General features: G+C 38.6%; 1 protein-coding gene across 2 annotated transcripts in view; it reads left to right on the top strand.

Moving 5' to 3' along the window:
• Positions 1–17,508, top strand: part of WDFY2 (WD repeat and FYVE domain containing 2) — a 59,721-nt gene that overhangs the window by 19,498 nt on the left and 22,715 nt on the right. The window contains exons 1-3 of one of the 2 annotated variants that reach the window (XM_068182109.1): positions 8,762–8,793; positions 11,128–11,195; positions 16,288–16,361. In XM_068182109.1, the coding sequence (XP_068038210.1) occupies positions 8,777–8,793; positions 11,128–11,195; positions 16,288–16,361 (159 nt within the window). In that variant the 5' untranslated portion in view covers positions 8,762–8,776. Of the gene's footprint in view, positions 1–8,761; positions 8,794–11,127; positions 11,196–16,287; positions 16,362–17,508 lie in introns of those variants that run through there. The other variant, XM_068182108.1, reaches the window with a different exon arrangement.

Below are 17,508 nucleotides of genomic sequence, written 5' to 3'. Positions count from 1 at the left end.
TAATTGAACTGAAGTTGCTACAGGCTTTGTTGGGTTGGTCAGTCACTTGAGCAGTGGTGTCCTATCAGGACACAGTTCCACCAGGCATCTTTACAAGACTGCACTGCAATATGTTGCACCATTTCATAAATTTGAAGAATGTATTTTTTGTACCTGAGAAGAGATGGTCTTGTGTCTTCCCTACGCGGCTGCAATAGACATGGCTTTCCTGTCCTGTTTTCACAAGGAGAAAGTTTGATGTAAAGGGTCAAGGATTTTCTTGGTATTTGATAGTCCATCTATTGCTCTCCTTTATAATTTTCTTTCCACCTCTCTTGCCAGAAACATGTGGTTCTGGGATTGCCCTTGAGAGCTGTGGCTGACAAATCCTCTGTTCCCTTCTCTAACAGTCTGGACTAGTTGTCTAACCCAAATTAGCAGATAAGCTGATTGGGTCTGGAGAGATCTGAAGTGCAGGATCTTACTAAGTGGATAGCAGTGTATTGCAAAGAAAATCTAATATTGATAAATATATTTTTTTCTCTTTCATCCATAGTCTATAAGTTTCTAAATCCTGCTGCAAATAAACACTGCTAGGGTATGTACAGGGAGAAGATGCATAAAGAAAAGAAAATAGTGATAATGCTCTTATAATTTAGCAGGTTTTTCTGTTTCTGGATTGCTGCATTTAGTACAGAAGATGACAGTTCAGACAGGATATTGTCTCATTAAAAAGATTGGAAAGCAGGTAAGGGGAACAGAACACAAGAACAGCTTTTCCAAGAGACTTGAAAGATTGATTACCTTAAAGAGGAGGCATGTAAGAAATTATACAAGTATACACAGCAACTAACCAGTGGAGAAGGTAGAGACAACACAACTTCTAGTCTCGTAGGAGGACAGCAAGAGGATGTTCATTGAAATTTGCTGTTTAAAAATTGAAATTTACTATTTTAAACATGATAGAATAAAATTACTACAGTATGAAGTTGAATGCTGAAGAACAGAAAAGCTGCAACTAGGCCATATGAAAGAAGTATCTGGATGCAAAGAGGCCCTGCATGTTCGAGAGAGATTTTTTAAATAATAAAACCTAAAGTTTAGGATAGAATATTCATCTCACAGTACAGGTTTGAAGATGGTTTCTGTTCAACTCTGTTGATTTCCATCTCCCTATGTAACCCCCATGGGAATGCAGAGATGACAGAGATGACTGACTGGCTTTTAAGCCCTTGAAATGCCAGATCACCTTTAAATTACAGAGTCAGAAGTTTGGGTTTTGCTGGGCTTTGCTGGCATCTTACAACACACTGCAGTATACATGATAAGAAGAAATCTGAGAGCCCTTGACAAATCACTTCAGGGCTACAGTTCCTTTGCAGCTACTGTACAAACCTTTCAGAACAGGGTTTGGTTTGCATAGCTTTGCCCTGCTTTCTCAATCCCTTTTTGCTGGTGCTAATTCTGTTGACCTTGCTGGTTTCCTTCCCAGAATACTGAGACTCCTCAGCCAAAGTTGTCCTGCTGGGTCAGAGCAGCAGAGTGGCTTCTTACCTCCTCTAGAAGAGCAAAGCCTGAAGGAGTTGAGGACAGTGAAATTATCTCTGAGTCAGGCTGCCTGGAGGGGAAAATGGCAATGAGCAGAGAGGGAACATTTTATCACCCGTGAATCATTGTTCAGGTTCAGCTGGACGAACTGGAAATGTGATTCCTCTGCAGAAAGTCTTTGATGCCTCAAGTAGAGCATTGGCAGAGGCACCTTGGTGTGGCACAGAGCACACAGATACATTCCAAGTAGATATGTTTGTTGTCTCTGAAAAAACAGTGCTGTAATTGTTCAGCAGTACTTAAAAACCAAAAGCCTATCTCTTCTTATAGAGGGTGTTTCAATGAATGATGCAGATGACTTAGGTCTAGAAATTAAAATGCTGAGAGAGGGCATCATCCTATACAAATGGAAATGTGACTTCCTTCCTCTGCAGTAAAAGCAGAATTTATTAGATGTTACACTGGATAGTCAACCAAACATTTATATGAAAAATAAGTTGAGGCCTAAGGGTGTGACTTAATTTAGAGCTTGGGATCAAATATCAATCTTTTCCTGTAAATTAACATTTATGTGACTGTAATTTATTAGAAAATGTCATACTGGTGGTATGTATATTGAAAATTAGTATGTTCAGCTTTCACTTCACAGATCCACTTTTTTATCAATTGAATAATGCATTCATTTTTATACAGAGTAAAGCATGCCTAACTTAAAAATTATCAATAAGCTGATAGCCAGTAGGAGTTTTGGAGAAAAAAAGTGTTGTGTTTTGCTGGATAGATATTCCAACCAGGCAGCTGGAAGCAGGACAGTGACCTGATGGGTTCTAGTCCTTCACCTTTGCTACATAGGCAATTTAGAGGGGTGTAGGAGAGTTTCCGTCTTGCAAATTCTGGATCCACTGGGTATTTTTAGCATGGTTCCACTGAGTCACTTATTGCATAGCAGGTCTGTATTTTAATCTAACGAGGATCTTTCTAATAACTTCCATTACTGAAACATTTGAATATGGGAAGGAGGTGAAAGTAATTGGATTGCAATAATTAAATCATGCAATGCAATTACCTTCAAAAAGTTGTGTGTTTATGCTTCCTGAATGCAAACAGGAATTGATCAGTACAGGCAGCTTCAAAGCTGCATCTGTTGTAGAAGGGAAATAATTTTGTGGGGTGTGGGTGAAGGAGGTCTGTGGGTAAGAGAGAGATGAAGATCATTTTGTTACCCCAAAGATCTGTAAGGAAGACTGGTGCACAGTTTAATGAGGGACTAGAAAAAAGTCTCAATGTGATGGAACACTTGTTTAATTCTTTCTGAAGCTGTAGGCTGATGCTCACTGGGAACTCCAGCCCTGCATTTACCTGCATTTGCAGAAAAATTTAGCTTCCCTACAGCTGGAATGTGGTGTAGTCACTACACTGCTTCTTATGACACATGATGAGAATTGATTTTGTGGAGCTGCTGAAGACCTGAGGCAGCTTGGCTCTCTGAACCTTGTTCTAGTAACCCCAACGTAATGGAGTATTTTCCTGTGGTTGTGACTTATGGTTCATTTTTTGAGTCTCTACTTAACCAAAGTTTCTGAAGTGGAAGCTGATCAGAATGTGGTTTTTGTCCATGCCTGAAGAGCATACCTTGCAGTGCTCCCAGGCATGTGTACTCAGGTAACTGGAAAAATCACTGAACTGCATTGGCATTGCTTATTGTCCAGAAAACTGAAAAATGTGTGGAAACTGTTTCACAGCTGAGTAGTAAAGCTTTCATATCACTATCTCTTTTTTTTTTTTTTTTTTTTTTTTTTTTTTTTTTTTTTTTTTTTTTAGGTCATAAAAATTAATTTCCCCTGATATTGTCTCCTATGAATCTTTGTTCTTTAGTCACTTCCCACGACATACCCAAAAAGCCTTCTATATAAACCAAAACTGTGGTAAATAAAATGGTGTCACTTTCTCTGAGGTCTAAGTACAACTGATGGGTATAACACCCTGAGAAATCCATGCAATCCTCTAGCTGCATATAACCTACCAAAACTTTGACATTTTCCCTGTTATGCAATGTGCATCTGCATTTAGTTACAGCAGTATGAATTAAATGGGGAAACATCTTATTAAGCATGGTTTGACTGCTTAGTATGCTTTGTGTGAAAAAAATCCTGCCTTTCAGTCCATCTGCCTGCTTGCTTGGCACTCTGTTTTGTGCAATGGTTTTTTTTTGTATCACTGGGTGGGATTGACAGTGCACTTGAATGTTCAAGTGCTCATGAGACTCCTTCCTTCCTCACAGCTGGTGGCTGAGCTACTGCTCTGAGATCCAGCTGCCTCCATGTGGATTTTGGTGTGCTCCCTGTGCTGTTCATATCCAGGACTGTGTGAAGTCCTTGCTTGGTTCACCTCCCTTGCCATGATCCTGTTTCTCTGGTGCTTCTGAGCTTTGTGTATGAGGGTTTTTCTGGATTGGTGACAATGACAGCAGTGTGTTGGATACAACAGCAGGATATCAAAGGTGCTGGCTGTTGGGAGCTGGCCCACGTTCCTCTTGAAGTCGGATCTTACTGCTTCCATGGCTTTGTTGCAGACTATAGATACAGAGTATCTATAGATTATCTATATGCTACAGAGATAGATACAGAGTATCTCTCATTATTCAAAATTATTCTCAGTTATTCAAAATTATTAGATACAGGGTATCTTATCATTATTCAAAATACTTCCATTTTATAGGAAACCCAGTGATGAGTTAGAGACCAAGGTTACCATGAGGATATTATATCTTCTAGAAGTGCCTTTTTGTAATCAGTGCTAAGAGAGAACCTCTCTAAAACAGTCCATCCTTCAGAACTCTTTATTCTTTTCCCCACACATTTTCCCCCTTTCCTGAACTTGTAGCTCTTGCACTTTATTTCAGAAACTGAACCTGCCCTTTTGTAATATAAAAGACCCTAGACTAGATCTATAGTGATCATAAAATCATAGGGTATCCTGGCTTGGAAGGGACCCACAAGAATCATCAAGTCCAACTCCTGGACCTACACAGGACACTCCAACAATCACGCAACATGCCCAAGAGCTTTGTCCAAATGCTTTTTGAACTTCAGCAGGCTTGGTGCTGTGACCAATTCCCTGGGGAGCTTGTTACAGGGAGGAACTTTTTCCTAATATCCAACCTAAACTTCCCCTCGCTCAGCTTCATGTAATTTTCTCAGGTTCCATTGCTGGCCACCTGAGAGATCAGTATCTGCCCTTCTACCATAGCTGTCAACTGCTACGGGGTCTCCCCTCAGTCTCCTCCAGGCTGAACAGACCAAGTGACCTCAGCCACTCCTCATACGGCTTCTCCTCAAGGCCCTTCACCATCCTTATGGCCTCCATTGCATGCTCTCTAAATAGATTTATATCCTTCTTATGCTGTGGCTGCATAGCTGTACACGGTCTCTGTCTCAGAAAAAGTCCAGTGAGTTAATCTTTGACTAGTTCAGCCTAAATCACACATTTGTTCATCAAAACCAGGGAAAACAAGGTAGCACCTGGAATGTGCATCGGCATTTCAGGGTATATGCAGAACCCTCCATCACAGTTGTGTGATAGGCTTTGTGGGAATTAGTATGGGTGAGTCTGAGTGGGAGACAGTCATGCACTTTCCTGGGCCTTTGGAGCTGGGTTTGCTGGGGGTGGTGTGGGAGTACTGGGGTTTTGTCTTGAGGTTGGTTTTTTTTGCTTTTTATTTAGGATGACTTAGGATAAGGACTGTTAGATAAAGTCCTCTGGTTGCCTGAGGCTTTGGCACTCTGCTATTATATTTCTGTTTGTTTTCCCTGAAACACAAGCTGGCCCAGAACCTAATTCTGGTTTTGATTTTTGCTTTCATGTACTTTCTTTCAAAATTTATTGGAGAGATGGAACTCTTCATCACTGGTTCCAGTACACTAGCAGTGATTAATGAGCTGCCACTAAGCATGAAAGATCCTTTATTCACAGTAGGGTTCCATGTCACTAAGCAGGGGAAGTCAAAATCTCTTCCCGTGTCTGCAAAAAGTCTCTGGACACGTTGGGGGATTTATAGTACTGTATAATTCAGTTTATGCAGTTGTTAAATAATTTGCCTTATCCTACTACTAATGGCAGTGTGTCGCTGTTAAAGGTGATAAAGCCATCAGTGGTGTACTTGGACTTCAAAGGCTACTATTGTCACATTTGTTTAATGACATTGGGTAGAGCTTTTGCTGTCACAAATGCAGATACTAGTTTCTACAGAAACATGTCTTTTGAATACTTCTGAATTGTCTGTTATTGGATATTTAGGAATAGGTGGAGTTTCTTTTCAACATTAAAGAAGTCTTCAGTATATTGATAATAAGAATATGTGCTAATACTCAATTAGGTATGCTTGAAACCTCACAGATTGCACTAATGCTTATATAATATTATCCTAATATCTTTTTTGTTTCTTCTGTCAATGAATAGTTAGAGGAGTGTTTTAAAGGGCTTTCCACAATAGTTTAGTGTATTCCTTTTTCTTTTTCAAAACTGTTCTGAAACTGTGTTAAATCAGTTCTATAGTTAGAACAGTGGACAGTAGGAAATGTTTCTTTTTAACCATGTCATCTGCACTGTTGACATAACCTCCTTTCTCAAGGAGCTATAATGTGCAAAGGGTCTCTGAATAAGCCTGATGACTTTAGAAAGTGACAGATTAAAGTTTCTGCACCCCTGTAATTTGTGTCCTCACTACAAAGAAGAATAAAACTATAAAAGAGTAAAATCAAAACTTTAAAATAATTTCGCATTTCGTTTGATGCTTAGCGGTTTTGGTCACTCAGCAAAACAAGAGATAAAATAATCCTGCAGTATATGGTTCAAGGTACAAACGATAAGGAATACATTAAAATGCCATTTAAAACAATCTCTCAAGAACACCTAAGAAATAATGTAGTAAATTGTATGTGTTGAGGGTTATCTCTGTTCTGTTATACTCTGATGTATGTCTGGGGCACGAAGGTGATAATGTTACAGAAGTGCATCTCAGGAAAGAGAAACTTTTAAAAAGACAGAAGTGAGAAAGGAAAAAAATTAACAGAAGAGGAAGGATCTGTTATGGGAAATGGATATATTAGATTTCCTCACTCAAACTGTGAAACTAGTGTTTTTTTGGGTATTCTGAAGAAATGGAGTATTATAGGGATCTTGTTTCTTGAGGTAATGGATCTCCCTACCACAGACTTCCCAGTATCGCAACATGCAAACATCTTGGGCCAGTGCTTTGACACATCAGTATGTCTGTGCTGTGTGCAACACCAGTGTTTCATGCAAGGCACAAAGGAGAAAAAACAGGAGCCCTGTTATGAGTCACTCACAGAAACTCACGTCCAACACTCCAAGCAACACTGAGTTTTCCAGCAGTGAGGTGATTGCCCAGGCCAGAGTAGGGATAGAGCCAAGAATCTCTCATCCAACCTGGTGGCATATTTTCACGAGGCACACTGCAGCCTAGATGCACAAAGTTGGGTTTGTATGAACAAATTGTTTTTATCAGAATGAGATACCAGTGACTGATTAAGTTTCTGTAGATGGTGATGCACAGAGCTGCCACACTGAGGTGGACATACTGCTGTTGACGTGGGCAGCACTTCATGAGTAGTAGGTGCCCAAGTAAAGCCCACCTCCTGCACACCTGCAAAGCAAGCCAGTGTGCTTGAGACCTGCTGGTACATCCACAGCCACATGGACCTGAGGCACATTCTCTTGATCAAAACAGAGAGAAACAATTTTTCTTTTAAATTCGGCAATTTTCACATCACTTTAATATATGAAGACATAGCCTGTCTTTTGTATGGCAGAATTATTTCTGTATAGCCTGTCTCATTTAAAAAATAAATCATCTCTGTTATGAAAAGACTAGAAGAGTATCCATCGATTTGACAGCTTCTAAAAATCTTTCCAAGTCAACTTGCTGGCAACAAAACGGACAACTCGTTTCCATGGTGATGCTGACTGAATCACTCTAAAGCAGTTGAAGAATGAATCCTGACCCAGGTGGGTGCTGTTTAAGTCCAGTAAGCACACAAACAGCAAGTACTCCTCGTGCTGGATATCCATAAAAAAGCTTATTTTCATTCATGCTTGGTTTTTTTTTCTTTGCATCCTTTAGAAGTTCCACAAGCTCTGGGTTTCACATGTAGTAGGTAGTATTCTGTAAAGAAGTATACAGAAATGTGTGGAGCTTCAGCTGAAAAAGGATGTGCTCTTCCAAGAACATTTGGCTTCTCCCAAACTGAGTAGTTGGTATGGTTTGTTCTTTAGCCCAAATCTACTTTGAGAAAAAGTTACCTAGAAAAGATTGCTGAACTGAGATTGGGTTTCTGTCTTTCAATAAAATGCGTTTTCTATTTCAGTGATCTTTAAGAGAAGAAAATTCTAAATCGTCAGTTCCTGACATAAGGAATAATTTTCATGCTTTTACATGAGCTTATACATAGATATTGGAAATCCATTATAATGCTTAATATAATTTTTAAATGTTTGCTTGAAAGACTTGCATAGTAATCATTCTTAATTTTAAAATAAATTGTTTGCAAGATCTTTTATTTTCTTTTATTTCAAATAATTTACTGAAGAGATGCTTATTTCTCTAAAGAGTTATGTGAACTGACTTGCTGGTTATATCCTTTCCACACACCTTACAGTTAGATGACATCTTTTCATAGTATTTTTATTCTTAGAATACTTTGTTTCTCATTTAGTTCTCATTTAGTCACATGATTTAGTCCTTGAATGGAAATACATTTGATTACACTAAGAAATGAGCATGCTGTGTACCTATAGAAGAGGCCTATATTAGTAAAAGTAGCTTCACTCTTAACACAACCTCCAGCAATTTTTTCTTTGTTTGTTTTAAGCTTTACTAGAAAATATGTTTTGCTTCATTATCATTCATCTAAAAGTCTTAAAATTGATATAACTGCCAAATTGATTAGTAATTCTGCAGTGGGTACTGTTTAATAAACAATGACAAAACCAACCCAAGGCATTCAAATTATTGCCATTTTTGCACATAAAATTCATTTTTATTTCCTGCAGCTTTTGAAAGATCTGTTCTTCTACACAGTCCTTTCCTAGCAAGCTGAATTATTTGTAAATGTTGTACTGAGTTTATTATCTGCAGAAGCCTCAGAGTGGAGAGGAAAGGCAATGTTGTTGAAGCCTGGGGATTTTGAAACAGATAGCACTCTAATACATAGATTGGGATGGTCAAGGAATGCAGGTCTCTCACAGGTGCATTTCCTCAGGATAGTCTCATATTCAGTTATTTCAGCTCCCTGTGATTCATCCCATTATTTTTTTGTGCACACTCATTCATTGCCACAATGACCTCACTTGTCAAGGACAAACACATTTGTAAGAGCTCGTCCATTTGGGAGACAGAATGGTTGATGTGCATCTAGAGATTCTGGTCAACAGCTATGGTCAGCTGTGGGGAGAAATGACAGAAGGATTTGTCTGTCCCTCTCACAATCAAAGATACATCAGCATTGTTATTGGCTGGTGAATTGTGCCTTATAAAAAGTTTTGGCAGCTTTGCTTCAGAGCTCCTGCTGTGTTCAACACAAAAAGGCCATTAGACTCAGGACATAATTATAATGAATGTTACATGTTTTGAGTAATTTGTGAGAGCTTTCTTACCTTGAGACTTGTTAACCCAGTGAAGTGGTAGTTTTCAGAGCAACATGCCATATCAAAGTGTGTGTTTGAGATATTTCTACAATTATTCTGCTTGTGTAGTGCCAAATATACAAGGTTTCAGAATTATTCGCTGTAAAAGGAGTTTGAATGCAGGGTAAGATGAGCAGAAACCTGATTTTGGACATAAGTAATACAGGAAGACAAAGTGGTACAGCCTTTAGTTTGAAGGATAGATTACTAGTTCTTGAATTGCTTTATTATGCATGGCATCTCAATTCAGACTATAGTTGTGTATGTAATGCCTTAGATCAATTTATATTCTATTATGATGTATTTCTTATATTATGATATTGCGCTGAATTTGTACTGTCTAAAGAGGGCTGCACTCTTTTTGAATAAAAAGAGGTAACAGTAGAAATGATCATGGAGTCTTTTCCATAACCTGTACTTCCATGTTTTATGTACTGGAAAAAGCCATTCTTGCTTGTTTCTTTTTTCTTAATAGTATCAAGTGCAAGTTATAGAAACAACAGTTTTTTAGATCCCTCCTGCATCTGCTGTTGCATAGTAATTTTCATGGAAAAGACTAAATAGAAGTGGGTGATGGGTCAAAATCTATTGTGCTATGCTAACACGGTGCTGCCTTGGATAACTCTGTTTTCTAGAGAAGGTTAATACATTCAATGTAAATCAATAAAGCATGAATACAGTATTATATGGAGAGTTTTCTAGTTAACGTTAGGTATAAGGATTAGAGGAACAGTGAGGGAGGTTACAGGGGGCTGTAAGTGAGGTGACAGTGGGCTGTACAGAAACAAGAGGTTAATGCTGCTTTAACTGTTGACACTGTTACTAGACATGTTTTGATGAAATTAACTGAGGAACTGAAGTTAAGAGAGAGCATCAATTATAAGGAGGCCTCAGAGTCTGGACCAAAAGAAGCAAATGACAATGAGGGCTGAAATAATAAATATTTAATGACCCAGATGGTGCATCAGTCCAGATCCTCTGCTGTGGAAACAAGCAACAAATGTCTCAAATCTCTGAAGAGCATGGATTGAGTAACAGGCATCTCACAGTATAATATGATTATGAGAAAGCAAAAATAGTCCTGAGATACATTGGGAATCCTGAGATACATCTCTTCTGGGAGAGAGGAAACTGCTGATGTGTTTGTGGGGAGCACTGTGTGGTTCTAAGTGCTTCTATTCAAAGACATCAACTCCTAACTGATGAGGCAGAGGAGACCTGCAAGGCTGCTTGTAATATTGGTCATCCTCTTCAGAGAAGAATAAGTTTGGCTTCTTTGTTCTCAGTGACTTCTTCTGATATAGCGCTCTACGTGCACGGAGGAGAGGGAAAGATCCTGAATCTGAAGAGGTCATTTTTGGCACAAATGGACATAATCTTAGTAATAAGCAGCTGAAAATTTCATAACTTCCTTCTTTTTCTTAGAAGTTTTCCTGAAGCAGAAAAATGAAACAACAGGCAGCAAATGGGTCAAGGCCTGCCCTGAGAGTAGGGGGAAGGTTTCTGCAGAGACTGGAAGTGCTGATACAGGAATGCTCTACTGGGCTACCTGTGGTGCCCCAAATTCTCACATGAATGAACAGTCGTGTTCAAGTCCTTGTAAAGCAAAGAACTAAGAGCCATAGCAGCTTCCAAATATTGTTGAGATATGTTCAGCCAAGTTGTTGAATACTGAATGGAACCAAGGAGTCATCTACCCTCATCAACTTACAGGGGTTAATCTTAGGCTGATGTATCGGGCCGGTGTAGCAATTCACAAGTTTACTTTCCCTCTCAGCAAAATAATTTAATTTTGAAGAACATCTTATACATTCATCATGACCACTTTGCTTTCATTCAGTCATGATTATTTGTTTAATTCTTCCTCATGTGTATGTTGTGTTTTTTCTTTTACAGAACAGTTCGTGTCTGGCTGAAGAGAGACAGTGGGCAGTACTGGCCCAGTATATACCATGCAATGCCATGTAAGTATAAGGAGATGTTCAATATCTACTGTGGATTTGCAAAGTAGTTTTGATGAAGCTTCATGCTTATGACTGTTTGCACGCTTACATCTCTGTATCAAACGTTATTCTTGAGCACTCCTCTTGGTACTGGTGAGGCTTTACAAAGTTACATGCTAATGCTTCTAAGAGGCATCAGAGATTACAGCAGGAAAAGGATACAGACATGTTAGCAAGGGATGAGCATTTAATGCAAACACAGGTTTTAAAATGTGGGAACTCAAAATGTGGTCTTGCATTCTGCCCCTAATGGAGCCTGTAAAGCTTTGTAAGTCTCCAGTATAAATCACTCTGCCCTTCCTTGTGTGTGCTCTGTCCATTAGAGGGCAATGGTAAATGGTTTTATTTGGTAAGAACTTAATATTCCATAGCAGCTAATGTGATAGAGAGGATACTAAACAGGGAAGGCAGCTCTTCCAGTTTAGAAGCAGAATCATTTTACCTCTGCAATTAAATGTGGAAAACCAAATTTCCCTGATGGATTCCTCTATTATGTCTCCTCTCCCAAAGAGAGTGTTCATGCTTTGAGAAACTGCAGATCAATGTCCATTTTTCCAAGAGAGAGAGTTGAAGAAATGATAGCCCTTGCTGTTTGCTCTAACCCCTGTGCTAAGTGCAGGAATATAATTTTGTAGGTCATTGGAGGCAGGCATATGCTAATGCTCTTCAGTCGGCTTCAATTAGATGTGCTGGGTTAGCCTGTCTTTGGAAAGCTTGTAAAGCTGACCTTAAATCCAGATTGGGGAGCATGTATCAGGTCTCATGGAGGTATTCATACTGTCTGGAGAAAGGATTATTTTAAGCTAAGATAGGTAGATTTGGAAGAGACATCTGTCTCCATGATAGCTAAAATATTTAATAGGTGTAAGTTTTAGTATAAAATCATCAATTTGGGACTCTAGGGCAGCCATGGTATTTGCCTGCTATAAGAAAACAATTTGGTAGAGAGGAGGACCCCTCATCTTCCTTTGTTGATGGAGTAGCTCATAAGAACAAGTCAATCCTCAAAGGTACATTCTGCTCAAGATTTTGCCCAAGAAGATATTGGGAACTAGCTAATGGTGTGGCAGTCTCTGGAGCTCTGTCATGATCAATAGCAGTGGCCTGAGTTCCCTTGACCTGTCCTAAGAGGTTTGCTTTCCCCAGCCAAACTGTTATGAAATGGCCTTTCTAGCTATTTGGCATTGATACTTCTCTTTTTCCATGTGGAATTTTTGCATACATTTTCATTTTTGAATGTCATTAGGTCCTCCTCTGGTCTAAGCAAAGCTGTGTTATTGCCAGTAATAACAGCTTCAGTGGAAGTGATGGAATAGATCCAGTTCCACTGAAGAGGGACTATTTCAAAGCTCCTTCATAAATTTGAACACTTGACAGTGCTCCTTTACTTCATAGGCTGGTAGGATTCTGAGGCATGTGATACTGAAATTATATTGTGTTATTCAACAATTTCAAGAATCATCAGGTATAATTAACAACTGAAGCAATTACAATCAGTCATGCCTTTAAGCTTGGAAATCATAGAAAGGGCTCTGAGTCAGAATCTGCACAAGTCTGCACTTGACTGGAAATGATGGTTTTGTCTGTTTCTGTGTTGGTCACCTATTTGATGGTGTTCTGCTTTAGGTTCATACTGGCTTTTGTTGTTTAAAGAACAATGACTGCTGTGAGTTTCTTTGTGTAAAAATGTAGTAGGCATAATGGTGCCTTTGTACTGCTTCGCAAGCTGTGAGTGGCAGTCCTACCTATAGATACCCCATTAACATGAGTTGTGACTGACTGTGGCAATGTGTGACCCAATCTGTTTTATGATTTGATATTGGGTAGCCTTGATAACTGAGTTTGCAGACTAGGTCCTCTGGGAAATGAGAAGGATGAGGAGTTGGGTTGACTCAGTGATGTGCTTTGGTCAAATTCTGCACCCAAACAGGGTTATCAATGCATTCTGAATGTCAAAATCATTAAATACCTAATGGTAAAAAAAGGTCAAGATTGTAGATCACTTCTGAGCTTAGAGGTAGGGTTTCTCCTAATTGGGAAAGTTTTATGCCCTGCCTGTGGGTGATTCTATGGTCAAAAAATTCTGGACAAAACAGTGACCATATTTTTGATCATCATCTCCAGCTCATGAGAAAGAAAAGAGCTCTAGCTGAAACCTTGCTAATACATTTCCTTCACACCAGCATTGTCTCAACAGCTGATTAACAACAGAGCTCTGTAAACATGTAACCCTGGTTAGATGTGTACTCTTGATTACGTGTAACCATTGTTAGATTTGTCACTTTGGGCACAGGATTAAAAAAACAGCTTAGCAGAGACAAATTTATGAAGGGTAAAGAAATTGTAGTCAAGAGTCAAGTAAACTTTTCCCATAAAAAACCAACAAAACTAAAACACACAAAAATACCTAAATGCAAGCAAAAAACCCTATTACAGATGTGGAATGGAGTAAAGGATTTATTGTACTGGTGAACAATGGAGTATCCAGTCTTGGAGGCAGATAATACACTGCTTGTCTTACAATGGTTTTCGTAACTAACACTTTGCTTTGAACAGGAGGGTAAAGCAACTGCAATGCAAAACATGCTCCTTTGATCCTAAATTGTTGTCATGTTTAGGCACTTCAGAGGGGACTCCCAGAAATTGCAGGGACAAAGTCTGTATTTCTCTTCTGATTCTGTTAGCCTCTAAAAAAGGTGATACGCTTTTGAAAGCATGAAATATATAATTGGGATTTTCCTTCATATTTCATTTTCTAAAGGCAAAAAATCAGTGTATTTGCCCTGTATTTAAGAAAAGACTGCAGCCAGACTTATGCATCAGGAATATCCTGCTTGTCCTCTATAGTAGTTCAGATCAATCTTTTTCCAGTCTGAAATCCACATCATAGGCATATTCTGAAGTAGAGTCTTCAGGGTGCTGTTATTTTTCCTGGGTATGTTTTTTAAAGAGTTTTAAATATCTCAGAAGCTTCAGGTTCCAGGTTTTTGTTTTATTTTTTCCTTTTCTTTTCTTCCCCTCTTTTTAATGTGCCTAAATGCTAAAGTACCTGAATATTGTCTTAATTTTACCAGAGTAAGCTGCTGCAGTCTTGTTACAAGTGGCATGACTGACTATATCAGTGTAGCTGGTATGGACATAATTTTAGTGCTGACATAATGATTTTTCTAAGTGCACATGTTACTGAAGAGTTCCCTTGGGAAAATGATTATAGCAAAATAAATATCTTTACACTGCTATGACTGTGTACACACAGGTCTGGAATTCAGAAGTTACTTCTTTTGTAATCATGTCAAGCAATTGCTTGCAACATTTGCTCCTGAAATGTTTGGGAAAAACATACTTTAAATAATTATTTTACCTTAGACAACTTCTCTGTGAGCTGCTCATTGCCTTCAGAGATACTGGTAGCTCTTTCAATGTATGCACAGTGTCCAGCACTTAAAAGCTGCTGTGTGATATGCCTGTTCTGGCATTAAGTGCCTTTAAACTTATTTGATGTTTATTATGCTTAGAATTGGAGAGTTTTCTGTCCATTTTTTTCCTACAACTCTTATTCTGCTACAGGCATAGAAGCCTCAATATAATAATAATGCACCACCTTTGGAAGGGATGATTCCAGTTAGCCTTTTCTAAGGGAGAGGTACAGGAAGGAGCAATTTTGTCACTATTACTAGGCTTGATTTAATTGTTTTCTTTCTGTCAGTTTCCTTGAACTGAAGCCTTTTCTTTGATTCAATTCAGTCAACCCTTCCAGGAAAAAAATAAACTGAGGTGCCTGCCTGGATGTGGATCTGATGGGCTTTCCTGTTTATGGTTACCTATCCTTCAGGAAACATTTCAAGAGGGAGTCAATACTGAAGGTGGAACAAGTTTTATGAGACAGTCAATGTTGACTCTTCTTTGTATAGCTTTGCTGCCAATTAAACTATCAAGGAAGATTTGCTAAGCTATGGGCTGTTTAGTCCTAAGAGAGACATTTCACAAATTGAGAAGATACTGGAATACAGTACTGAAAAAGAGGGGACTCCAAGCTTGTTAGTTACACAAACATGCAAGCAATCACAACGGACAGTGGAAACCAAGAAGGGGGGTGGGGGGAAAGCAGAACTAAAAGTGCATCTGACTGTACTCTATATTTATCATAAGAATATGGTTTAGAAAGCTTTATACCTCTTACTGTTATCCTAGCTGCAGTTTGGAATTGCTCCTGAAAAATAATTCCTGAAGGTTTCTTTTGGGACAGCAGGATTCCCAGCTGCATGCTGCTGTGTTGGGCAGTAAAAGCAATTCCTGTTTTCTGAATGTAACGTCACAATTTTTCAATTAAACCAAGCACAGCTCTTGAATTCTTGGGAGGAAACCTGGTTTTATCATGGATACAAATCCTGCCAAATTCTTGAGGGAGCATACTGTGACCATCTTGTGTGCAATTTCAGGATAAATCCTGGTATTTATTAGAGTAATATCAATATAATCAAGCAATGGCTAGTTTTAGATAAAAACTTTTATTTTGACCATAGTATGTGATACTGTCATAGTGCTGTCTGTGATGGAATTGGAGTAGGGGACAGTTGAACTCAGTCCTTCATATTACTTGATACGTTGATTCCTACTGGGAATTTTTTTTACTGCAGGTACAGGATGCAAGCCTCTGACATAATGTAGTGTTTTGTTTTATTGTCAGCACAGTTCAGGCAAATGTAAGAAACTAAATTATTCAGCTAAGTAATCTCTGACTTATACTGAAATGTTGTCAAGCGCCTCTTATATCAAAGCAGCACCATTGCTCTTATATGAAAGGCTTGTTTACAGATAACTAGTAAGAAAAGAAATGAAGAAACTGGAGCAAGAAATAGCTATTTTGCCATGTCCTAATAGGATAGGGTTGAATGAATTGCAAGAACACGTTTATTTTAATGCTTGTCTATTGGTAAGCTCAAAATGCTGCACAGCATCATAAAGCATGTTAGCTAATTTTAGGTTTTCCAGAATTTCCAGAAAATGAGAATCACAGTTTTGTTAACTTCATCAACATGTTCATTTTTTTCAGCTCCATGTTCATGCATGTCTTTTAACCCGGAAACCCGAAGGCTGTCCATAGGTCTAGACAATGGTACAATCTCAGTAAGTACATCCAAAGATTTCTAGTTGAAATGCTTCCTTTTTGAGAAGTATGTGTGTGATGATGTGGTGAGAATATTTTTGCCTAGTGTTTGGGAGACAGACTTTTTAATGATAGTGGAACTAAATCTGTAGTACAGAAAATGTTAGATTATTAAAAATTTTATTCCAGCTGCCACAAAGAGATTGAGTGGGGTTTACAGTATTTATTGGGCAACTCAACAAACTGTCTTAATTTGCATATCTTTTAAAAAACAGCACAGAAAAACAGCTGTTGTTTTATTAAATTTAAGTGACTTGTTAATTACATTATACCAAAGTTTTCTGAAAGCAGCAATTAAGAGGAGGAAAAATCATCTTCTTAGAGGCATAAGGTGGATTTCTGCTCCATGTCTATTTATTTGTTTTTCCAAACTTCAGAGTTCACATTTTGTTTTCCTCTCCCTTCTCAGAGGAGTTGCTTCTAATTGGCAGTGAGGTTGCTGAGAGATTTGGTTCATTAACATCTGAGATAGAAATGTGTGGAAAGGAAGTAGGATATTAAAAGAGGAGTGTGTCTGTTAGATCTATGATAGAGGGTAGCAGTTTGCCTTATTAATCGGATTTTTCTTGTGGGATGATGAATAAAAAGCTTTGGAAGAGTGGAAGAGTCATGGGTCAGAGGTATTTTTCACATATGCCTCATCAATAGATTCCTCTTCCTGTTTAAGATCAGTTTACCATCACTTCAGATTTTTCTGCTGTTATCTCTGTCTTATGGGCCTTATAACTGAATGAGTGTTTTCAGGGTGATAGAGTAGCTGACTGCACTAAAGCCAGTATGGTGTTTGGGAAAGGGGATGTGACCCTTGTAGCTGTTGCCTGTAAGCTCCATCAAAGATGTGAAGGTTTTGACCTATAAAGCTATTAATGCCTAGCAGCAGAGTTTTGTATGCCTGTAGGAGATTTTTCCTTTTGTATCTAGGAGATGGGACAGATTCCAGAGAATTCTCTGCACCTCTGAAATTATCTCCTTCCCACTCTGAAATAGCTGAAATTTGCTGGTCCTACTAGGCATTTTTGTTTTCACCAGACCATTGAGAAATGTGAAGGCAACTCTAAATAAGGTGTTTAAATACTCTGGCGTGGTAGGAGATGTGTCCTTCATCTT

Source organism: Anomalospiza imberbis, chromosome 2 (assembly GCF_031753505.1).
Source record: "Anomalospiza imberbis isolate Cuckoo-Finch-1a 21T00152 chromosome 2, ASM3175350v1, whole genome shotgun sequence".
Taxonomy (NCBI): Eukaryota; Metazoa; Chordata; class Aves; order Passeriformes; family Viduidae; genus Anomalospiza; species Anomalospiza imberbis.
Note: the sequence above shows the minus strand (reverse complement) of the source record. Positions and strands in the feature narration are given on the sequence as shown.